We start from the raw sequence: 25,562 nt of genomic DNA on the forward strand, positions 1-25,562 counted from the left end.
ATGCAGACTTCAGATATATCTTGCATCTGCCCTCCAGCACCTGAATACACTTAGTATCCTAATCAGGAAATTTAGGAATCTGTCACTGATGGTGACACTGAAGTCTTAGTGTATGAAATTGTATTTCTCGCCTTTATAGACCTTGTGATCAAGATACGTACATTTTGCTGTTTACTTTGGATAAGGAATATTTTTTGGTTCAGCCAGAATTCTTTTTTGGCTTTAGTAACATATGTCCCATTATTGTATTTTGAAACCAAAATAGCGGTCATATAGAGATCCCAAGTTGCACTCGTTTAGGCTTAGTATAATTTAGTGATGTGTGAATAAGTATTTTTATGTTCTAGAAGCTTGGTTTTTAGCCTTAGAATTAAGACTGTCCAATTATCAAGATTAAATATGTTGGTTACCATATTTAGTTTATCTGACTTTCTTAGGGATAAAGTTCTTGCTTTGAAGTGCAAAATCAGTCTCATCACAAACTTTTTTACAACAGGGAATCACAGATTTGTGGGCCTTGGTGCAATGTCTAACTGAAGTTCCAGTAAGCATTGGTGGAGATGCTGCCCAGGCAAGAGCTTCACCTAAAGTTCAGGCAGCCCTTGTTAGACAAGCACGAGGCTTTTTGGAAAAGAGGTATCTTTTGTGTACAATAGTTTAAAGTAGAGTAATGGAAAGGTTATTATTAGAATTTTTAGTAACAAGGTGTCACTTTTGACAGTACACACATATCTTTCACATCAAAGAATGTAATAAATTTAAACATGAAATATCACACTGAAGTGTCCCACATCAGTTCAGCTTTCAGAGCTATTACTTTTAAACAGTACTACTTCAAGTTGATGTAAGACTGAAAAAAATAAAATAAAAATGCAAAGCACTGCATTTCTCTGATTAGCACAGGGGCCTGACAAAATTGAGTAATGGTCCTATTCAAAACAATGCCATTAGCAAAAATAATTTCCTTGGATTTATGAATACTGCATCAACCAAGCATTTCATTTGCTTTCATATACTGTACTACTGTATATGATTTTGGTTTTGTTTGATTTGCTGGTCATTCAGAATTTATTGAAAACATGAATCTTAAATTATAGAACTCAGTGAATTTACTTTCATAAACATACTGTTCAGTATTTCATGTTTTTTTTTAACATTACATTCATGCTGGTAAGAGATTATTTTAAAAGTAAATTAATGAAGTTGTATGAAACAAAAATGTTAATGTACAGCATACTTTAAAGTCAAATACCATGTAAGTATAGCTAGAAAAAATTACAGTATGTCACCTGCAGAGAGTGTTGAATATCTGGGTTTTGTAAAAATTGGAAGTTGTCTGATTAAAGTCTGAATTTATTTATCTTTTGCCTCTGATTTCTTTATAAATTCAGAAAAACCATGCTAGGTTACTTCTTGAGGACATTCTCACTGACATTTTAAAGAAGCTCTGGAAAAAAGCTCTGGTAATCAGAAATTGTATGGTTTAAAAGATAACATCTGAACAAACGAGAGACAGAATATTGAAACGAGAGAATTTATTAAGTCATGATAATACACACACCATTTCAGCAATTAATGCAACCACTGTGAAACTTGTAAGTTACTGTATTTCTTGAGCCAGGGTTAGTCCAATTTATTTTACAGTGTTTGAGTTATGGTTAGTTCAGTTTGTTATTGTAGTACTTGAATGAGGATTAGTTCTCTTTAGTATTTTAGTATTTAGGGTCAGAGTTAGCCAGAATTAAGAATTATTGTCATTCATTTCCATTTCATTTTGTATTAGCTTTCATGTTTCATGTTGCATATCAGATACTGATTTTAAGCTTCCAAAAGTCCTTAGTAAAGTAATGAGTGGAAGAAGAAATTTGTAATTCCCCAATAACCTGGATGCACTTCATTGGTATTTTTTTCTTTACAGCTATGCCAACTACATGAATACTATTGTATATTCGCATTTGGAGCGTGCTCAGCTGGGAGGAGTGCCAGGTCTAGTTCCCTGGTGCGTGCCTATTTGGACGTTGTTCTGCCTGCACAGGCGATTTCAACACTTGAAGATGGACTAGCAGGTGGTGCACCTGTTTGGCCCTTAATTTTTTACTGCATGAGAGCTGGAGGAGGAAAAGCTCTTCACCAGGCACTAGCTGATAATAGGTAAGTTCCTGTTTGTTAACAAGCATTGTTTGTGAAACAGTTTTATAGTATTTAGAGTTTGTATTTGGATGGAACTGGCTATTAAATAAGCACAATTTTGTGCTGGCTTTATTTTTTTCCCTTTGGTAGCAACATTTTGCTTGCTTACAGAGTGGTGTGGTAATTTTGAATGATTAACCGTGTTGATATTATTAGTCAATAAGTGTTTATTTAAGGTATTCATTTGCATCTCCATTTTGTATGATAATACTTTGATATACTGTATAATACACTGTTTTTATTTATTACAGTTCACCATCTGTTGTAGAGGTTTTAAATGCCCTTGAGCATTATGAAAAGAGTGACTCTGGACGTTTACCCCCTGACCTTGAGAAGAAATTGAGAATGTCCTACAAAAGATCTGTCAAAAATTCCTCAGATCCATTTAAGGTGGGAATTACCAGATTTCTGTTAAGCCATATAGTTTAAGTGTTGCTCTGACTGATGTTTACTTTGCATACATATTTATGATATGTTCCATCTTCAACTATTTTCTCATTTTATATTTTATAGTATGGGTATTAAATTCTGTTTTGTGTCTGCTGCATAATTAATTGTAGCTTTTTTTAATGGAAAGAAATTATTTTTCCATCTTCAGGAATGTTATTTGCTTCAGCTCCTTCTATATATTCTGTCATTGTGAACTGGAGAATATTTAGAATACAAACTTAGGTGTTATTGACACATTTGTTTTCAATACTTTTACAGATATAAAGCACTGTACTTATTTTTCTCCATTCATGGTGCATTTGTTGTACCTGTCATGGCACACTGTAGATGGAAGTTAGGTTCTTGGTTGCTTGTCTTTAGCCCCAACTGTGTTATTATAGGCTATTTTTCATTTACTTCATCTTGCTCTAATTATGATGTTTTTTTTTTTCCTAAGAACAAACCCCTTGGGTAGCTATATGAGGGTATATGTAATTCAGTGGTCTCATTAAACTAATTTATACCAGTGATAACCTCCACTCGTGTTTTTGTGAAAGTGTATCATAGCATTACATGGAAATATCAGTGTGATAATACTGTACTATGTATAGTACAGTATATTTAGTTGTAAGGAATAAATGTTAACAAAGAAATTAGTTTGTTGTCTTCATCAATTTAGTAGCTCATTTTTCTTTGTATTAGCTCGTTTATTTGTAGGTAATCAACAGTACAGTATGTTCCTTTTGATATTTACTGGAAATTTTGAGAAAATTTTCATTCTTATATTATTGCGGTTGTAACTGCTATTCTATAACAGATGCCAGTACCTCCTTCTGAAGTTGGCTTTAAGAACCAATTTTAAAAATGGAATTATTTTGTTTTTATGAGTATATATAAATTTACTGTAGGTATATTATTTTTGGTTCCTTAGCTTGTTGCCTCATTTTTATTCACTTTCCTAAGATATATTTATGTTTTTTCAGCGTGCTGTATATTGCATTTTAAGCCACTGTGATCCCCATGAAGATCATGCTGATATTGCTACCACTACCGACGATTACCTTTGGGTGAAGCTTTGTGTGGTGAGTTCACTTTTGCATGTTTTTCTTTAGCAATAGATAATAATGTATTTTATTAAAATTTGGCTAATTTCAAGAAAAATTATTGCAATATAATCAGGTGTTTTTGCTTAATTTTAAATACATCATTGCATTTATATTTGCAAGTCTGTTTTCAAATGTTCTTGGAGGGATGGTGAAAGTTCAATTATTTTTAACCGTGCAGTTATCATACTTTATTTTGTTAGCTTTTGTAGAACAAATAGTAGCTCTTCATTATTTGTCTTACCATAATTGGTGCTGTTTATAAGTTTCAAGGTCATGGTTCTTAAATAATTTTTTCTTGTAACGTTTTGCCTTTGTCATCATTCTTAATGGAGTTGAATGTGTGATAATCCCATGCTTTAAACTCCAGAAATGAGTAGTTTTCAGTCCAGGGCTCAGTAGCTTTTTCTTTTGGTTTTTCCTGTTCTCAGATTGTGTCATGACTTCATGGATTCCTAAAATATTTTGTCTTTCAAGATGCAAGGCTCTCTCTTCTTTTGGGGTTGAGCTCTTCTTAATTTTTTTTGTGCTGGTTACTTTCTAATTATTGATAGGTTTGAACTGCCCTGTACCATTAATAATTTATTTGGCTGTATATTAATGTCTTATATAGATATAATCTAATGTTTATTACTTATTACTTAATAACTAATATCTTCCTTTACAGGTGGATTGTGATTCATCTCCCTCAGCCTCAACATCAAGTAGTAGCAGTGCTATTCAAGACACTCTGTCTCTGAATCAACTTCAGAACCTTTTATATGAACAATATGGTTAGTATTTAACTCTATTTATAGTCTATATCTAGGAGAAGACTATTGGATAAGCCATATAAAAACAGATGACAGTGATAAATAAAAGATTTGTAGGCAGAGCCCAGGACTAAGGAGCCAGGGTCAGAAAGGGCTAAATTTTTGGTGATGGGAGGTGGCCATGGTGTAAAGACTATGTTACAGTCACACCTAGAACAGTAATGCAAAAGTAGTATACGTATTATTGTCCATACATTAAGGACAGTGAAATGCCTAAGAATAGTAACAGTTTTTATTGTTTCACTTGGGAAGTGTAGATAGTAGCTATCATCCTCGGTATCATTATTCTCATTTTTGAAAACTTGTGGGGACATACAATGCTAAAATTCTGGAGACTGTAATGGGAAAATAGTTGAAGCCAAGGGTGCTCCCCCCCAAAAAAAAAAAAACTAAATCAGATGAAAGAAATGCAAGTGCACTCATTGAAAGAACATTAGCTGGAATGTTCTATATTCCACATATTCTTCTGCTGAATGGCTTCCCCCAGCCCTGGAACTGGATTGTACGACCAGAATTTTATAGTTAGTGGTAACTTGAATAAAAACTATACAGAATTTTTAATATTAAACCATAGAGAGAGAAAAGAATGCTTATTAGAGTTGGGTATGTTTTGTGTTCAGATGAAGTGAGTAAGGCAAATACAATGTATGGGAAACATTACCTTGATCAACTTTCAAAAGTCTTATCTTTGAGTTATTAAGCATGGGTGCCAGAACAGAACAGTACTGTACGTACTCGTTTTGTTAGGATAAGAGTTACAACATTTCATCAAGACAGATTTCCCAGAATTCACACAAGACTTCTCTATAGATCAGGACAGTATCTGGTATTAATTTTTTGTACAGATGAGACAAAGTTATATAGGGGAAAAGGGACTATGAATAACAACACTGGCTTGGCTGGAACAATTTTTTTATTTGAATAGAGCATTACTTTCCAACTTATACAATCGACCTACCGCAGTGTGACAAAATTTCAATTATATAAGAAAAACTTACAAATATCCTTACGTAATTTTTATTTAATCATCGTAAACCTTAGGACCAACAGTGATAAAATTATTTTCATTTATTAAACGATCCTTTATTTGTCATTTTAAAATCCAATCTTAATTTTGTTGTACGTTGTTGTCTTTGAGGTAGTAAAAACTTGATTTTAATGTATTGCATTTATTAAATTTTCAAGGAGAAAGTGTTTACATTTTTTAATTGAGATGGAATAATTCATTTGCAGTATTACTTGCGAAAGGCCTAAGCTTTTATATTTGTTCTAATGAAAACTTTTTACCTAAACTAAAGTGCTTTGACTTGGAAAATGTTAGTGAAAAATTTTATGGCTTGATGCATACCTAGAGTGAAACAAGATATCTTATATACTAGTATTTTTTAATTAAGATTTTTTTTTTTAATGAAATAAATTTTTCTTAACAGGAGAAGCTCATTTCAATGCATGGCAACAACCACTGCTCTACACTTCTGTAAGTAATCTTATTTAGGTTTTCGTACTTATAGATGAAATACAGTTTGCTCATGATCTTTAGTTGATATCCAGAGATTTTTGGTCCTGAAGCATCAGATATTAAAGTTCTTTGTTGAAGCACATGGCTCATATTACATAATTGTGATTTTTACTTGTGCAAGAATGAATTTCCGGCTCACAGATGTCTAGTCTTATTTTATTTCCCTTTTCCAGCTGCTACTTATGACTGGCCAATTTGAAGCTGCCATTGAGTTCTTGAGTCGTAAGGAAGCTCTTCGATGTCATGCAGTTCACATAGCTCTGGCATTACATGAAATGAATTTATTAGCATTACCTGCTCAGGTTCAGGCTCCAGTTTGTAAGTATCAAGGAAATGCTTCTTTCCTCTTTTTGGAGATTTTGCACTGAAATAAAAATAAGTTTACTAAGTATTGTGAAATTTATTATTTACTACTTAATATGAAGTTGTTTATAAAATATATGTAAAAAGAAGTACAATTGATGTATCAATGTTAAATGCATTGTAAAAGAGATGACATTCGGGCCGAGATGAAGATTCTAGCTGGGAAGCGCATCCTGTAGTGAGCTCTGCAAGTAGTGCCAATTTTCCAATACTGTATTTTTTCCTTGTCACTAGTGAGATATATATATATTTTTTTTTTTCTTCCTTCCCTTTATCCCGTTCTCACATTCCTTTTCAGCTTTTCTTGCTCAAGTTTCAATAGACTTTGTTTAAGGAAAAAATTATACAGACAAAACCTTATGAATAAAATTTGGTCAGGTTAATGAATTACTTAAATAATAATATAGGCACCAGTTGTGAGTGAAAAGTAGTGCATCTTCAACTGATATATTCTTTTGTGCAACTTGAGTTCTAATATGCTGACTTTCTTTAGTGTCCCGTGAAGACAATGATCCAGAAGGAGTTCGTAGATTGAATTTAACAAGACTCATTTTACTCTACACTCGTAAGTTCGAGGCAACAGATCCATGTGAAGCTCTACATTACTGCTTCTTCTTAAGGTAATAATGATAATAATAAGGATTAGTTTTTCCAGACCTCTGAGTTTTATATAGACTTCTTCTTCCTAAAGTAAGTGCAATGCTTTTTATTTGCTTAAGATATTGTCATTTACAATATGATGAAAAATATGAGTCAACTTTTACAGACTATTTTAGTTGAGAATTATACTTGATTCATAATGTTTTTTACTTATTGAAATATTCTCGACTTATTTCCCTCAAAGGAGAGAACCCAGAAAACATCAGATGAAATTAGATTACAACAATTTAGCTTAATACAAAACAAGTTTATGTGGTGGATTATGAGTCAACTTATGAAGCTACTGTTATCATAATATGTATAATCATATCACCTGGGGATTGTGAATAGTTGAGTACAGTTCATCATCAATAAATATAATAGACTACATATTTGTCCACTACTCTGTGGAAAGTTTTAGGGTCTACTGCACTAGCAGGTAATTAGTAGCATATTTGTCTGTTTTGCTTGTCTTGAATTATGTCAGTGTACAAGTGCAGTTTGCTTATTTTTAGATTTTGTTTAAAAATATTCTTAAATTGCTATATCTTGTACTAGTGTTATTTCAAGGGTAAACAATTATAGTGTGGTCTCAGATTTTCGTGTGTTGTTGAGCTTTCCTTCTTTCTTACACTGTAGCATTTGCTTTTCAAATGGCACTGGATGCAAGTTAGTTATTCTAAGATAAAGTGTAGAACATTAACAGTACTAAATCTTTAAATACTTTTAGCTTAGTATGTAATTTGAATAATGGAATTTTGTGAAGAGATTTTCTAATTCTTAGAACATAGTTAGTAGGTATACTGTATTACATTATGAAACCACATAACTAAATATAATATTGCTTTATGTGATAAGAGATGTAAGAGACACAGAATCTCTGCTTTTCGTGAAGGTTACAGTTCTGAAACCACCTAAAAATACACTACATATGTAGTTTGGGACATTATAATCAATACTGTGTTAAGGAATTCTTGTATTGGAGTAGATTGCTTCCCTAACCACTTTATTTTACTTCTAGATCTTTAAAAGGCAAAAATGGTGAAAATGTGTTCTCCAGTTGCATAAGTCAGCTGGTTTTGCAGTCTCGAGAATTTGATCTGCTCCTTGGAAGGCTGGAACCAGATGGCCGCCGAACTCCTGGTGTTATTGATAAGTTTAAGGTAGGTTATGATAGCAATTATTACCAATCACCTTATGGTTAAATCTTGAGGAATTACCTTATATGACATCTGTTTTGAAACTAATAATGAAATATTGCTTTGGCTCTTGTATTTTTACAAAAATAATGAATAGGAGCTGAACTGGTGAGATCAAGGTGAGTTTTGCAAGGGGTATATTTATTGATACCTTTTCCTAAGTGGAAATTTTAACAATTATATATTTTGTATGTGTTATAAAACAAGTGTTTTTCTGTTCTAAAAAAATATTATTTAAGCAGTGCAAAATGAGGGACCAGTTTAGAAAAAAAATTTGTTAATAACTAGTGTAAGCACTGTCACTTGTACAATATAGAGTAGATTACTCAAAAGGTGTCCACATTTTATATTGAAAGAGCTCTTTAACAGGAAAGTGTTCTTAATGGAGAGTATACAGTATGTAAGATTGTTTAAATGAATTTAGATTAGCAAAACACTCCAGTGAAGATAGGTACTACAACTTCAAAAAGAGTTTTGTTGGGAAGGCAAGATATATGAGCTCAAAGCCAGGGTGTGGCGCGATCACAAGCTAGGAAAAACAAGTTTCAAAAATCTCCCCACATTAACCTAATCACTCCTGCTACCCAACCCACCCCAGTCACACTTTCTTCTTTACACAACAAAATACATACATGCAGGACAATTGACCTATAGCTACAAAAAACAAAACAAAAACAAAAACAACACAGAACTCTGATCTCTAAGAACTCACTAACAGCCAATACAGTCGTTAACTATCCATACAGCAACTACCCACACCCTCTCCTCTCTTCTCTCTCTCTCTCTCTCTCTCTCTCTCTCTCTCTCACAGACGTTGTCAAATGGAACTTCATAACTCCTCCATATTTCCTCCCCTGTTACATTTGACAACGTCTCCTTTCACTCACAACACCCACACTAAATAGCCTTCCGCAACACCCACGGATGCTCAGATGCAGGTCCCCTGGATCTCGTTTGAGGGCCCTCATACACACTCTCAGTTACACCGCCATCAACTTCTCCCAGATCACTTCCAGTCAGACTACCATTACTATCTCCCTCACTACCATCCCCCCAAATCCCATTCACTATCTCATCTACCCCTTCTAACTCTTGTCCGAACATCTCTTGTAACTCTGCCACCAAATCATTTACCTCATTTCCACTCCTGCCAAACTCCCGAAGGAAGAGACTCATTCATACTGCCAACTACATCCTTACCACCTGATTCCCTTCCTGGTGAAACTTCACTAAACCCTGTCAATTCAAACCCACACATGCTATATGTATCATTCCTCCCCTCAAAGTCATCTGTATTACACTGTGTAGCCTTATCCACCATTTTTACCTTAACACTAACCCCTCTATCATGCAGTTCACGTTTCTCCCTTCCATTCCCTTTCCTTACCTTCTTCCGCTTTCTTCCATACTCGACCAACACTAACTGCCGATCTTCCAAACCCATTTGCTCACTGACACTCGGCTCACATTTATTCACCCTCAACCACTCACTCATCACATTCTCCTGAACATACTGTCGCATGCTAGAGGACCCACCCAACTGAATCCCCTTTTCACTTAATTTCCCGAATTCCCAGCCTGACTCATCCTCTTTCACCTACACACACTTGCCACATGACTTTCCATTCCACATTCAACACATTTCGCACGCTGTTCTTTACACATCCTAGCATAATGCCCGTTCTTCCCGCAGTTGCCGCACACTATGTTCATACGGGTACCCCGACATCCACTAGCTATATGCCCTACCTGTCCACACCTATAACATTTAATATCCCTATCTTTCTTACACTTGCTCACTAAATGCCCCGTTTGCCCACACCCGAAGCACGCTCCTAACGCCCACTGACATTCATTCTTCCTGTGTCCTGGCTTACCACATCTATAACACTGCTGCTGCTCTCGCTCACACCTAACTGACTTTACTCTTCCAACACTCTCACTCCTATCTCTTTTTGGGCTAACTACACTCACATTACTTGCCCTAACGCTCCTATCTACCACTCACTCTGCCATTTGCCTCGGCCCTTCCAAAACTGCCTCCCTATAGCTTCTAAACTTTGGTACAACCTCAGCTACTTCAGTCCTAACACTAACACTTCTACTCTCTTTCATACACCTATCTAACTCGTAATCCTCTACTATTTCCAAAATGTCGTTCCATGTTAACCTTTCATTCGTCCATCACGTTTTCTCCTTATGTTTCAGATTTATAAACTCATATACACTCTCTGGTACAGTCGCCAACAACTTTAGCAATAACTCCTTACACTCATTTATCCCTTCGTCCCCAAACTTTTTCCTGGCTAATGTTTCTAACCTACAGACATACTTTGACAATGACTCACCAACATTCATTCTTGCCAATTCAAAATCTTGCTTTCTCCTATATCTAACACTACTCTTTATCCTCTTTGCCTGTTCTACAATCCTAGCTTTTACACTCTCATACGGCACATTTCCTACACTCATCATTACCCCATACATACTCAACAAGAATCCTGTCAAAAAACTACCTAACTCTCTTGCCCAGACTCTCTTGTTATCCCCATACTTTGCCTCACAATACCTCTCATATTCCTTAAAAAAGTCCCCTATGTCCCTACTACCATATTCCTCATATTTTGCACATCGGGGTACCTCTCTCATATACACAGCCTTTCGTACTTCCCGCTCACTCTCACTCTCACTTTCGCTACTTCCATTCTGACCCCTCTTTCCCTCATCTGAATACAGCGAATCCACTTCCATACTCATGTACATACCCCTGACTACGCTCTTCTTACCCATCTTCTTTCTACTTACCTGTTTCCACTCAATTCTATCCAAATCACTCTCAGCCCTTTCCCCAATGTATTCTGTCCTAATCTCATCCTGTCCATCACCCTTACTAACCTTCTTTCCCTTAGTCTTCTTTTCCTCAGCCACTTTCTTATTCTTGTCTTCAAGTTTATCCTTACCCTGTGTCTTCCCCTTCTTTCCCTTACCTATCATAACCAAATCACCTTCTTCACTCGTACACTCATCCACTCGCTCTTTCGCTTCCTTTACCACTCCTGGCCCGTCACAAGACCCAGTAGGCCTACCTCCTACAGCTCCCTCTCCCACGAATCCCTTCATCATTTCCTGCATCATCTCTTGCACTGCATTCATCATTACCCCGAATTTTGTGTCCATTTTCTCAACCATTCTCTCTTCCGCTCCTTTCACCTCCTCTTTCATTTCCACTTTCACACTCCTTAGCATTCCTCTCATTTCCTCTAACTCGCTCTTCAGCTCCTCACACTCTACCCTCAACCTCTCATTTTCCACTTCCAACCTTCCCTTAGCTTCCCTTGCCAATCTCAGCTCCTCCTTCAGCCTCTCTATCTCCTTCAACCCTTCCATCCTCACTTTCTCCACTACCCAATTGCCCTGCAGCTGCCGTACCAACAGTCCCTGTTCGGGTGCCAAAAAATAATGTGGCGGGATCACAAGCTAGGAAAAACAAGTTGCAAAACCCTCCCCACATTAACCTAATCACTCCTGCTACCCAACCCACCCCAGTCACACTTTCTTCTTTACACAACAAAATACATGCAGGACAATTGACCTATAGCTACAAAAAACAAAACAAAAACAACACAGAACTCTGATCTCTACCAGCAGACAACCCAGCCAGAACTCACTAACAGCCAATACAGTCGTTAACTATCCATACAGCAATTACCCTCTCTCTCTCTCTCTCTCTCTCTCTCTCTCTCTCTCTCTCTCTCTCTCTCTCTCTCTCACCACACCCACCACACACACACACAACACAACAACACACACACACACCAACAACACACACACAACACAACACACACACACACACAACACACACACACGTTGTCAAATGGAACTCCATAACTCCTCCATAAGGGTATCAAAAGTTAACATGACAGTTATTAAAAGAGCACCCATTTTCCAGATGGAAAACTAATGAGGAAGTTATTAGATAAAATTAGAAAAGTGAGAGGTTCCCTCAGTGAATTAACAAATATAGACTGGACCTTTTAGTTATTAACCAACCAATCACTGAAGTTCATTGCTGTTTGTCTGTGTAAACAACCTTTGGTGTGTTAAAGACCTAAATGCTCATACTAAAATAAATACTTGCAACTTGTTTATGACATAACATTTGTTATTACAAGATATATAACGTTCTTGTACAATTAGTGATAGTCTATAGGCCTCTGTATAGAAAGAAGCACAATTGTCATTATGAAATGTCACTGTAACAGTTATTGCCAAATTAGATCGAGTTGTGGACCTCTGATATTTTGTTGCCTGGTTACTTGCAGATAATACTGTAAATGTCATTTGTTTGATTTATTTCAGGCACATTAAAAGTTAAGCCTGCTAAGAGTTCTAAATATATAATCTTTATGCATAATAAGGCAGGTTTAATATTGAACTATGATTTATAATTAAAAATACTTTGAAAATTTCCAGGTTGATGTGAGTGAGGTAACAGAAATGGTTGCACAAGATTCAGAAAAGAAGGGTCTATATGAAGATGCTGTTAAGTTGTACGATTTGGCCAAAGTAAGTTTTAACCGAGTTTGTTCAGCCGTTTAGCATTAGTTCATTTATTTGTTCAGGTTGAAATTTCTTTCAAAGACTCTGTTGCCCATTTGGAAAGTATGCTGTTCCCATCATTGTAATGTGCAGTCACAAATGTCAATTATTACCAAACTGTATTCATGTGGTTGGTACTTTAGTTTATTCCCTGTAGTGGGTACCATTTAGTGAAACTTGCTTAGCACAGTGTAAATGGTGTTTGATTTAACTGCCCAGCTTCATAAACTTGGCACTGCCCCAATTTTTATCTTGCTCGCTCTCTCACATGTGACTTGGTCTCATTGAACTACTGTAATTCTTTATAATGAAGTCACATGAAACATATGTTAATTGGTTAGTGATAGGTAGGTGCATTATTAAAACATTTGTAAACTGCAGCTATCCTTTTCTTTTTACTTTAGAATCATGAAAAGGTTGTGGCCCTGTTGAATCAGTTACTAAGCCAAGTGGTGCACCAAACCGAGAGTGGAAGTGGCAGTCAAAGGGGAAGAGTATTAGAACTGGCAACAGCAGTAGCTTTGCGTTTCAAGACACACGGCCATAACTCACTCCCCCATAATGCTGCTACTCTTCATTTATTGTTAGATCTTAGCACATTTTTCGAGCTTTACCACAAGGAAAGATTTAATGATGCATTAGAGGTAAGCATGTCTTCATATTATACAGATATCCATATAAGTGCAGTTTAGTTACAATGCTATTCTTTTATTGAAAGCCTCTGCTAATAATTTTTTAATTTTATTTTTATTATGATGAACAGTGAATATGTGTTAAAAGCACTCGCTTATTAAAAGACTTCACAGGCTATAATATGCTATGATTTAAAGGTTACTACATCTGAATACCTGGGTTTTCTTTATTATTATGCATAGTAATTACAATATACCTGTGACTGGGTGAATTTATTTCTATTCATCCAAAGACAAGTTCCTTTATTATCAAGGAACTCAGTTTTGTAACTAGACAGGTCTTAGTTTTCTCATTGTCCTTTATATATATCTATTTTCATTTTAATAATTTAGAGAAATAGCAATCAATTTCTCTAACAGAATCTTACTTTGAGTTGTGGAAGTCCATGCCTGAAATCAATGTGTACTACTGCAAATTATTAGTGTATAATTATGTAGCTTTTTTTACTGTATAGCTGTTGAAATAATTTTCCAGTATGTTTGTGTAAATAAGAACTCTCCAGTATTTGACTGCTTATTGGTAGCACATAAAAACCTTTTATACACCAAATATTTTATTGTCTACAAAATCATGGTGCATTCCAGGTTTTGAAAAGGTTACATGTCATAGCACTAAGAACAGATGAAGTGGAGACTAGAGTCAACGGCATGTCTTCGTATGGTAGCGAAGTTCGTAATGTGTTACCACATGTGCTTTTAGCTGCTATGACCACCACTCATCGCTTGTATTGCTCCCCTCCAGTCCAGTCATCTCCACAGACATCTTTTAATACTTCAGCATTGCCTTTATCACCGGCATTCAAGGTGAGAACTTGTGAAATGTTTTAAGTAAATTATTCATTTTTGTTATCAATAATGCCTCCTTAGCTGATTGATATGCACATTAATTCAGTAAGCTAATGCTGCTACTGAAGCCTTCACCTTACTGTATACATAAAGGAGGTAGAAACTTAGATCAGAAATGGTATACTAAGTGCTCCATGTAAACTTCAGGTAAATCTTCTCTCTTGACTAGGTGCACAGGTTCCCAAAATCTCTATCTAGATGAATTTATTAATGGGACATGGTCTCCATCCTTACATCATGTAGGATACCTGTTTGAACCTGTTGAAGGGTTGTAAACTTTCTAACATTGCGAACTAAAATTCTAGAGATGCTAGTGACGAACTAATCTATTCTTTCAAGATCTCTACAGTAAAAGTTAGAAGCTGGAGAATTGTACTATCACTTCCCTCCCTCTCTCCTTTGATGTTAGTGATGACCCTTGTCTCTTAATTGAAGAATGTTGGCTTGTAGACATTGTAGGATGGCCACTCACTGTATTGTTGCTTCTCCTCATTGTAATGTAGCCACCCAGAGTCTGGACCAGGTCTTCTGTAAGGAATTTTGTCAACATAAGTTTTGGAACTAAAATTCAGCTCATATAACAAGACACAGTTGCATACAGTGCTGCCAAGAGATAGCCAGTTGAACATAAATCCAACACTGGATTTAAGAAAAAGAAGGTAGCAATTGCAACAACACTGTACAATTTATTCAACAATATAAATACAAGATGCACACATGACTATATGCAATGTTAGGAGCTTCTCATGAAAGTGCAGAGAGTTCTGTATATTTGCATGAAGTAGTCTTGCCATTAATAGCATATCTTGAGAAATAACACATGACTATATGCAATGTGAGGAGCTTTTCATGCTTGAGTTAATTTGGTAAGCTAATGTTGCTATTGAAGACATTACCCTGCTGAACATGTAAGGGAGGCAGGAACTTCAGCCTAGAAATGGTTTACTGTATATCAAACCAAACTCAGGTAATCTCCCTACTAGGTGCACAGCAGCACAGGTATGCAAAATCTCCATCTAGAAGGACTTGTTTATAGTACATGGGTCAGTCACTGTCTCCAGCCTCATGTCACATAGGACTTGTTTGAGTCTGTTGAATATTTATGAATTTTTGAACGTGGAAAACTTACCTGTTCTGGAATTTACTTGTGAAGAACTGACAGTCCTCCCAGATCTCTACTCCAAAAGCTATAATCAGGAGAGCCTTGCTGTTACTTATCTACTCCCGCTCTTTGGTGTTATTGATGACATGTCTCATTCTAGTTAAAGATATGGCAGGAAATCTTGGGGATTCTATTGGCTACCAGTTATTGCAGGGTGGCTACTCATTGTAATGTAGCCACCCATGGAGTCTGGACCAGTTCTGTAAGGAAATGTGTCAACATAATGTAATACATTAAGTTGTGAAACTAAAATTAGGCATATATAACAAGATACACAACTGAGTAGTGTTCCCAAGAGAGAGCCAATTTAGTAGAATGCCAACATTGAATTTAAGAGCAAGAAGATAGCAATAGCAGCAACACTGTGCAAGCTATTCAAGAATATAAACACTGGTTACACAATAGCAATGTTGTGCTTAAAAGAAAAATTATATAGAAAAGTAGATAATTAACATCAACATGTAGAAACACATAACACACTTTACAAACAGGGTTATTTTGCTGAAACAAAAATTTCACAAAAGAAAAATCTTTTTAGTAACTAGGTGAAATGACAAAGGAAAAAAGGAATAAAGTTTCCAAGAAGCCTACTTTCATCTGCTTTTAACTTCTAAGACTAGACACCCCATAGTAACAAAGGCTTAGTATGGGCAGCTATTCACCTCTGTGTATCCACACTTACCCAGGCACTAGACATAAGTAAAAGTAGTCTGTAACTGAGGAGGACACCCTAGTTTCATCTTTTATGTGAATTTGGATTCATATATGAAAACAATATATGCACCAGTGCATGTTTTGGATTTTGTTGTCTAAAATTATATAAAATTTTGATTATTGCCTGATATTCTGTTTTCTTTTTCAGCACTTAAAGGAACAAGCACGGGCGATTGTGACGTTTGCAGGGATGATCCCAATGAGGCTTCATTCTGAAATTAATGCAAGACTGGTACAACTGGAAGCTTTGATAAATTAAAATAGATTATAGCGACTTCATTTTGATGACTGTACAACTTTTTTTATATTTTGATATATATGTGGTATTGTTTGTGTTGAAGAACCCTTGTGTGACACATAAGATATTGTATGAATGACTCCTTGTAATTTATGAATGAAATTGACATAATTTTTAAAGTATTTTTGAAAAACTCCAGCTAAATATATGAGGTATGTCTTGATTCAGTTTAGCAGGACACTTACAATATTTTTTGTGGGAGTCTCATAAATTTTATTGAAGACCCCAACTTTGTAGATGTTTGTTCAATAAAGATATGTACTTCTAAAAAACCCAAACGTTTCCATTCATCCTATTTAAAGAGAATTAAAACAAACATAATTATAAACCAAAATAGTTTTAGTAGATACATAGATCAAAACTATTAAATACAGAGCAAAATCATACTACTTCTTAATACCCCAGACTTTATCTTCTGAAGAAAATATCAACTGTTGAGGAAATATGAGAAACTTGATAGAAACTTTTCATTTCTGACAAAATGAGTAGTACAGGCAGTCCCCGGGTTACGACAGGGGTTTAGTTCTTGAGACGCCTCGTAAGCCGAAAATCGTCGTAAGACGGAACATCATAAAAAATACTAAGAAAACCTTACGTTTAATGCATTGGGTGCATTGAAAACTATGTAAACTGCATTCTTATTGCATTATTCATATAAAAACCTTCAAATATTGATTATTTTGCATTTTTGGTCTCATATTTCATCTGCCAGATCAGTGTTGTAGGCGTCGTAACCCTGGAAATAATTTCTGATGAATATAATTGTAAAGGTCTTAACCTCGGAACGTCGTAAGTCGAACCCGTCGTAACCCAGGGACTGCTTGTATATGGCTGACAAAGGAGCCTATACAATGACCACCTCCACAAAAAGACTGTTAAGAAAAAAATGCAATTTTTCAGTATATCAGGGCCTGCCTTAGATCTTTAAATATCTATTGAAAATTTGACTAAACTATTTAGCATAAAAAAATGAGTGGCCAATAGCTAATAATTAAAAAGCAATAATTACTCCACAACATTTAAAAATAGAGAAATAATACAGTTATCTTACCATATTTTCAAGCAAACCATCAATATCTAACACATATTTGCACATTCTGCTAATCTGAGAGCTTTTATATTATAATTCAACTTTGAAGTCAGTAAGTGCAGAGAACTAGTCTGGAATATAAAAAAAAAATACATGAAGTAATTTGTTCTCGTAAGAGGTAAATAAACTATACTACTCTGTTTTTTCCATCTGTCCAGCCGCCTGTGGTGTTTGCGCATGGTAACACTGCGTCCCAGGCTTTAAATAATATCCTAAAACACTTTTCAGGTGCAAATGTACACCCAGATATCCTTGTATTTACCTAAAACTTACACAGAGTGTAACTATTTAAAGCCCATGAAGCAGTGTTACCATGCGCGACCACTACAGACGGATGGACAGATGGAAAAACACGGTATAGTGCCTTTTATGTGGGAGTATTCCTCAGTGTAGCTCAAAATTGGTTGCTAAAACTTGATTATCTGCCGGGGGGCGGCGTCGAGGTGAGATTATAATACAGGAATTTGGTTTTTATACCTAGGAAAACTATGAATTACAAATATCTGTTCTTACAGTAATACAAACCATCACCTAAAAGATACACTCCCTATATGGGAGGTTGTCTTTGACTGGCAAGTTGAATCTCCACCTGGAAATGTTTCGTTCCCAGTCACTATAATAAATCTGAGTAAAAACTGCAATCTCCTATTCAGTCTTGTATAGCTGTGACAGCATTAGGGACAGGCCCAGATGGGATGTACAGTAGTACCTCGTACTTCGAACTTAATCCGTTCCAGAAGGCTGTTCGAAGTACGATTTGTTCGAAATATGAAACAAATATCCCCATTAGAAATAAAGGGAATCAGGATAATTCATTCCAGCCAACCCAATGTCCCCCTTTTCACAGTTTTTCTATTATTAATGTGTTCGAAAGTTAAATCAAGAGTGTAAAGTAATGGAACAGTACGTTATATGAAGTAAAATTGTCTAAATTTTATTTTTTCTGTGTACGATTTACGAACTGTTTGGTAAAAATGGCGCCGGCTGGCTGGGGGATGGAGGGAGGAAAAACGGGAACCCTTTTGAACAAACCGAATTGATTGCAGTATGCAAAGGTTGATAACAAAATAAATTTTATTCATATTAGGTTCAAAGATAATTAAAGGAATCGATAGTGTGTGTGTGTGTGTGTGTCCGATTGTGAGAGAGATAGTAATCAGCGTGTTTACACTTGGTTCTCAAGTGCACGAAATAGATTAATTATGGTTCTTAAGTGCACGAAATAGATTAATTATGCCACATTACATCAACTTACTGTTGGCAAACGGCAGACTTTTAAAACAAACATGAGGATTTCACAAACAAATAAATAATGTCAAGAATGCAAGATAAGGAAAGAAATAAAATAACTTTTCACAAGGAAGCTGCTTAAACAAACAATTGTTTATTGCAGATCTGAGTTACTTTTACAGTAGTAAAAATATCGTAAAAAGCAATTATCACTAGATTGGTATTTTACCGTAACAAAAATAAGTGATTTGGGTAGATCGAGTGTAAGTGAAAGAAGTGGGCGAATAATCATCCCAGATCAGCTAATAAGTCAATGGGAAGCAGAGCCGTTCTTGTCTCTCTCTCTCTCTTGAGTGACAGCGGGTGCCATTGTCTCTGCTACGATATATATATATATATATATATATATATATATTATATATATAGATATTATATATAATATATATATATTATATATATATATTATCACTTGTTAATATTATTCTCTCTCTCTCTCTCTGCGCACCGAACACTGACTCGAGCAAGCGTTTTTTTTCTACCGTGTTGCATTTGTTTTCACGTTTTATCATGTTAATTTCATTGTGAAATATTTTTTATGCGAATTAGCACTGCTTTTACGTACATATTATTATAGTAAAGATTTTACTGTTTTCTTCTCTTCTCAACAATACCACGACGCACGATAACTTAAAATCATTAATTCATTATTCCTGAAAAATATAAACGCTACCTCCCTTTACATCAAGTTAGCTGTGTATCACTTCAGTGACGAGTGATTTTGTTAATCATTAGTGCTAAGTTTTATTGTGAAAAGCTTTGTTCTTTCGAGGGTGTGACGTCAACTCAACCTCGCCTTAGGCTACTACGAGGAAGGTCCTTTATGAATCCAATGGACAACAGCAAATACTATACGAGTTTGCGGATGCTCTACATCTAGTTTAGCTTTTTAGAAATAATTCTCTTGACAATGGATTCATATTGCCGGATGGTACAGTTGCCTCAAAGTGTTCCTTTACCCTGTCCCCTTCTGTTTCATGATAATGGTCTGGTAACACTGCAATGAAGCCAGTTTGTCTTGTAACGACGGGTGTGAATGGCCGAGGTATTGGATGCCAGTGTTCATATTTTCTAATCACGACTGTAGCCAATATGTTAATGATATACGAATAATATACGATGTTAAACAAATAGAAAAATTGTATAGTTACAGAGCAATAAAAATAGCGATGGTAAAAATCATATTCAGTCCTTATTAACCGTAACCGTCAACCTTTGTTCCATTCAGGTGTGGCTGTGCAGGCGTTTGCTGGGATCTTACTTTTGTTCATGGTAAATCATTATTAGGAGTCAATTTCAGAACATTATTTGAATGGAAATAAGCTTTGGATTTACACAATCCATCTATTTATAAAGTAATGAAATTATAAACCGCAAATACCAAGACCTACACACATAATTTCATAAAGGCAATTATGATAGCCATTGACAGGTTAAGATATGGAAGGCTTTGGGGAAAAATGATAGACCACCAGATGTATAAAGGAACTAATGTATCCAGTGTGTAACTTGTACGTGTTTTTTATTCGAGCCACTTCTCACCAGAGTAGCCTAGATGGAAATTTCTCTGGCCGGTATTTAACTCGAGTCATCCGAGTAACAACGCACCTTAACCACCCTGAGTGGAAAAAGAAATAGTTTGCAGTCAATATGAGTTTTTATCTCAGCCTTTCGCCTCGTGGGATTCGTGACTGAATTTCTTGTCACTTGCGTCTCGAATTTTTCGACTATTTATGATCCCGTGGATTTGTCAGTTCAATGACTCTAAGATACATTTTTGCGTCCTTGTCCATATTTTTCAATTTTAATAAAAATTTAATTGAAACTGAAATTGATTAGTTTTTTGTGTGTGAAAATGAGCACCAAACTAATCTTGAAGGGAACACGTAGTTCAGTTGGCTACATCCACTATAATTGTTATACATTCTTTTCATGTTAACAAGCATTGTTCCTGATTCCAGTAATTGCAGCCTTATATTATCCTGACCCTTCCCTGATTAGAGCATCAGTGACAATTTTTGCTTTCCTTATCGCTAGGATCAAATTAAATGAGAGTCCGTTTAACCAACGGCTCCCCCAGCCCCCATTACTGATTCTTCAGCCAACCCCCCCTCCCATCCCTTACATATCTATGATTCCCACCCTCCCTCCATCCTCAGGTAGGCCTGCAACTCCCCAGGTCACTCCTCAGGAGATGTGGTGTGGAAAAATCAGTAATCCTAATATTTCAACGGCCACATGACCATTCTTTCCCCTCTTTTACAAAGCTCTGGAACTGCAGTCTAATAAGTTCTGTTTGCCTTTGCTTAAATGTCAACCCTCAATATTTTAATATCTTGTTTCTTGTTCTTGATTTTTTTTTTGGGAGGGGGTTTTGGTTTGGTCATAGCATCTAACTCATTCATTCTCCCTATGATTAGAAAGCACCAGTACTTAGGTCTAACAGAATTTAGTGTTGCCCTTGAGGTGGTAGCCAAAAGGCTTCTACAACTGATCAACCAGTTATTTAATTTTCTGAGTAAATTTGATTCGACTGGCATTTCACCAAGCATAATTTTCCTTTCGAAGCAATGAAATCCGTTACAACCTGTTATATATGGTCATAAGATGCAGATAAAGCTTTCTGACAGCTCAGGATATAATTATGAGATGAAAGTGTTTTTGAACGTAAAGTAACAGGATGTACAAAAGTTTAGTTCCTTCTTTTGGTGCTTTACCTGTCAATCATGAACATCTTAAGCAGGTCAACGCCAACCAAACCTACGTATGAGAAGTGAAAGACGTTTTACATACACACACACACACACTGCACTGAAGATAGTGTAGAGACCATGAGGCTGGATTCTTCTGCTTACCCTAGGCCTATGTCTGACATTGGAATACCATGACGAACACTGAGATAGTCTCTCTGTCTTCAGCCCTCGAAAATTTAGGCTGAGGCCAAAACTTTTATAATGTATATCTTTGGTTTCGATACTAAAAGGAGGCAGCATTGAAGTCTCCAGGGATGCAGATAACTACTTACTGGAGGCAGCATTGGAGTCTCCAACAGGAAACTTCAATGCTGCCTCCACTAAGTAGTTATCTGTGACCTGGAGACTCCAATGCTGCCTCCAGTAAGTAGTTATCTGTGTTCCTGGAGACTCCAATGCTGCCTCCACTAAGTAGTTATCTGTGACCTGGAGACTCCAATGCTGCCTCCAGTAATGTTATCCTTTTTCCGGGAGACTTCAATTTTGCTGCTTCCAGTAAGTAGTTATCTGTGTTCCTGAGACTCCAATGCTTCCTCCAGTAGTAGTTATCTTGTGTTTTTCCCTGGAGACTCCAATGCTGCCTTCCAGTAAGTAGTTTATCTGTGTCCTTGACTCCAATGCTGCTCCAGTAAGTAGTTATCTGTATTCCTGGAGACTCCAATTGCTGCTCCATAAGTAGTTATCTTATTCCTGGAGACTCAATGCTCCGCTCCTAGTGTATCTTGTAGACTTCAAGCTGCTCCTCAAGTAGTTACTGTGTTCCCTGGAGACTCCAATGCTGCCTTCCAGTAAGTAGTTATCTTAGACATCCTGGATGACGTCAATGCTGCCTTCAGTAAGTAGTTTCTATCCCTGGAGACTCAATGCTCCTTCATAAGTAGTTTATCTATATTCCTGGAGACCTCATCCGCCTCCAGTAAGTAGTTATCTACATCCCTGGAGAATTCTTGCTGCTTCCAGTAAGTAGTTATCTGTGTTCCTGGAGACTTCAATGCTGTCTCCAGTAAGTAGTTATCTATATTCCTGAAGACTCCAATGCAGTCTTCAGTAAGAAGTTATCTGTGTTCTTGGAGACTTCAATGCTGCCTCTAGTAAGTAATTATCTACATCCCTGGAGACACTAATGCTGTCTCCAGTAAGTAGTTATCTATATTCCTGAAGACTTCAATGCCTGCCTCCAGTAAGTAGTTTTATATTACTCCTGGAAGACCTCAAGCTGCCTCTAAGTAAGTAATTATCTAAACCCTTGAGACTTCTATCTGCCTCAGTAGTAAGTTTATCTTATTACTGGAGACTTCAATGCTGCATCCGTGTAGTTACTACATCCCTTGGAGATTTAATGCTGCCTCCTTAGTAAGTATATCTACATCCCTAAGAGACTCTTAATGCTGCTCCAGTAAGTAGTTATCTACATCCCTGGAGACTTCAATTACATGCGCTTCCACTCAAAGTAATGTTTATCTACAATTCTGGAGACTTTCAATGCAGTCTCCAGTAGTAATGTCTCTCATCCCTGAGACTTTTAATGCTGCAGTCCCCCAGTAAGTTTTTTAGTTTACTACATTCCCTGAGACTACAAATGCTGTCGCCAGTAGTAGTTTTATCTACATCCCTGAGACTTCAATGCTGCTTCCAGTAAAGGAGTTATCTACATCCCTGGAGACTTCAATGCGTCTCCAGTCTAGAAATAGTTATTTCTAATCCCTGGTTACTTCAATGCTGCTGTTCCTTAAGTAAGTAGTTATTTCTACATCCTGGAGACTTCCAATGCTGTCTCCAGTAAGTAGTTATTACATTACTGGAGGATTCAATGCTGCTTCCAGTAAGTAGTTACTTACATCCCTTGGAGACTTCAATGCCTGCCCCAGTAAGTAGTTATCTTACATTCCGGAGACTTCATGCTGTCTCCAGTAAGAGTTATTCAAATTCCCTGGAGACTTTAATGCTGCCTCCAGTAAGTGGTTATCTATATTCCTGGAGACTTCAATGCTCCCTGCAGTAAGTAGTTATCTATATTCCTGGAGACTTCAATGCTGCCTCTAGTAAGTAATAGTTTATCAGTAAGTAGTTATCTATATTCCTGGAGACTTCAATGCTGCCTCTAGTAAGTAGTTATCTACATCCCTGGAGACTTCTATGCTGCTTCCAGTAAGTAGTTATCCATATTTCTGGAGACTTTAATGCTGCCTCCAGAAAGTAGTGATCTATATTCCTGGAGACTTCAATGCTGCCTCCAGTTAGTAGTGATCTACATTCATGGAGGCTTCAATGATGCCTCCAGTAAGTATCTATCTGTATTTCTGGAGACTTCAATGGTGTCTCCATTAAGTAGTTATATTCATGTAGACTTCAATTTTTCTTTCTTGTAAGGTGTTTTCCACATTCCTTGAGAATGGACTACAGTTAAGTCCTGAAAGTATCAAGGTTTAGTAAAATACTATATTAATACTCACAAGTAAACAATTTATACTCAGTAATCTTGTGGGTTTCTTTTTTCAATGTAAGGAATTTTACAAGAATGGAAATTTGACAAAAAAAAAAGGACATATAGCTTCAATCAATCTGTATTGCTTGAGTCTTATAACAAAGGCTAATACAAAATTATGGTTGTGAAAAACACTGAATATGACAACTGTGTATTACTACATAGTTTTTAGATATGTGCTATAAATTCATTTATGAAACCAGCTGATTTTATAAAGAAAATTCATGATTATATAATTACAAAAAGCTTGGGCATTCTATTTTTTATCAATGATTATGACCAAGGACCAGCTCAAATGAGGGGGAAAATTTAGCCATTTAAGTTAAATGTAAAGAAATGAAATAAAAACCTGTCGAATACTAAAAGCAAAAGCAATTCAATCCAGTTCTTATTTCTATGCTGCAGGCATTTGCTGGGATCATACTTTTGTCCATGGTAGATCATTATTTAGTGTCAATTTCACACCCTCACAATGGTCCAGTTAGGGAGCTAATAAAGAGGAATGAAGTGATCTTCCGACAGCTTATAAACTTTCTGAAAAACATATCAATGTTGTTATAGGTATGCAATGAATGAAAGTTAAACTTGCCGTGCAACTGCTGTCCAAACATACTTATAAATCTTTTGATCACTTCGACAACCAAAGATATTTGAAGGGAAGGGCTGGAAAATTACAAGCCATTTCATTCGGCTTGTTGATAGATAGTTTGTTCCGTTTTATTCTCGACTGCCAACAGAAAGAAAATCATCAAGAATTGCTTACGTGACTAAACCTGTTAATGCAAGACAAAATCTTTCAAGACATGAATAGAACCGCTAGAGAAATGAAAGTGATGAATAGTACAATGCTCTATCCTTTGTCTAACTTGCTGAAAATGGCAAAATAAAAACTTGGCATAACGTATACTCTAAATTACAGATGAAATCAGGCTGGGTTGGGGCACTCTTTTGGTTGCATTTAAACATCGTCTCAGAGGCCACCTTTTAGGAAAAGACAGCACACTTGTAATTTCAAAGAGCAACGTTTAAAACTGCAACAGTGAAAATATAACATCCGCCTCATTTTCCCACGTCCCTGACAAGCAAGACGCATCATTCGAAGACGAAGGAAATTCCCTTCAGAAAGAACCCAATACATCAGCAATTTTATTTTGCTTACCAGTGTTTTCTAAGGATGATCAAAGTGATGACTTCAAAGACCAGGAAGTGGAAGAACAAACATGGGAAGATGCCATATATTGGCGGGTTCATTGCTCGCTAGTTTCCACAACTGGAACATTTAGGAGCAAAAGTAACAAAGAAAGATGACACAAAGATTGGTGCCATAAGCTTTAGTGAAGGGAAACTAATGAAATCTAGTGTTTCTTGATCATTTGAAATGT

The 25,562-nt window shown here is 36.2% G+C and overlaps 1 protein-coding gene across 1 annotated transcript in view; it reads left to right on the forward strand.

Moving 5' to 3' along the window:
• Window positions 1–16,837, forward strand: part of LOC135204338 (nuclear pore complex protein Nup93-like) — a 312,709-nt gene extending 295,872 nt beyond the window's left edge. The window contains 14 exon segments of the mRNA XM_064234528.1: window positions 497–636; window positions 1,919–1,995; window positions 1,998–2,151; window positions 2,442–2,580; window positions 3,603–3,701; window positions 4,390–4,495; window positions 5,965–6,011; window positions 6,227–6,371; window positions 6,910–7,036; window positions 8,077–8,218; window positions 12,728–12,820; window positions 13,258–13,497; window positions 14,131–14,349; window positions 16,416–16,837. Coding sequence (XP_064090598.1) covers window positions 497–636; window positions 1,919–1,995; window positions 1,998–2,151; window positions 2,442–2,580; window positions 3,603–3,701; window positions 4,390–4,495; window positions 5,965–6,011; window positions 6,227–6,371; window positions 6,910–7,036; window positions 8,077–8,218; window positions 12,728–12,820; window positions 13,258–13,497; window positions 14,131–14,349; window positions 16,416–16,526 — 1,839 coding nt within the window. The 3' untranslated portion in view covers window positions 16,527–16,837.
• Window positions 16,838–25,562: the final 8,725 nt, after the last annotated feature.

The sequence above is a fragment of the Macrobrachium nipponense genome, chromosome 44, assembly GCF_015104395.2.
Source record: "Macrobrachium nipponense isolate FS-2020 chromosome 44, ASM1510439v2, whole genome shotgun sequence".
NCBI lineage: Eukaryota > Metazoa > Arthropoda > Malacostraca > Decapoda > Palaemonidae > Macrobrachium > Macrobrachium nipponense.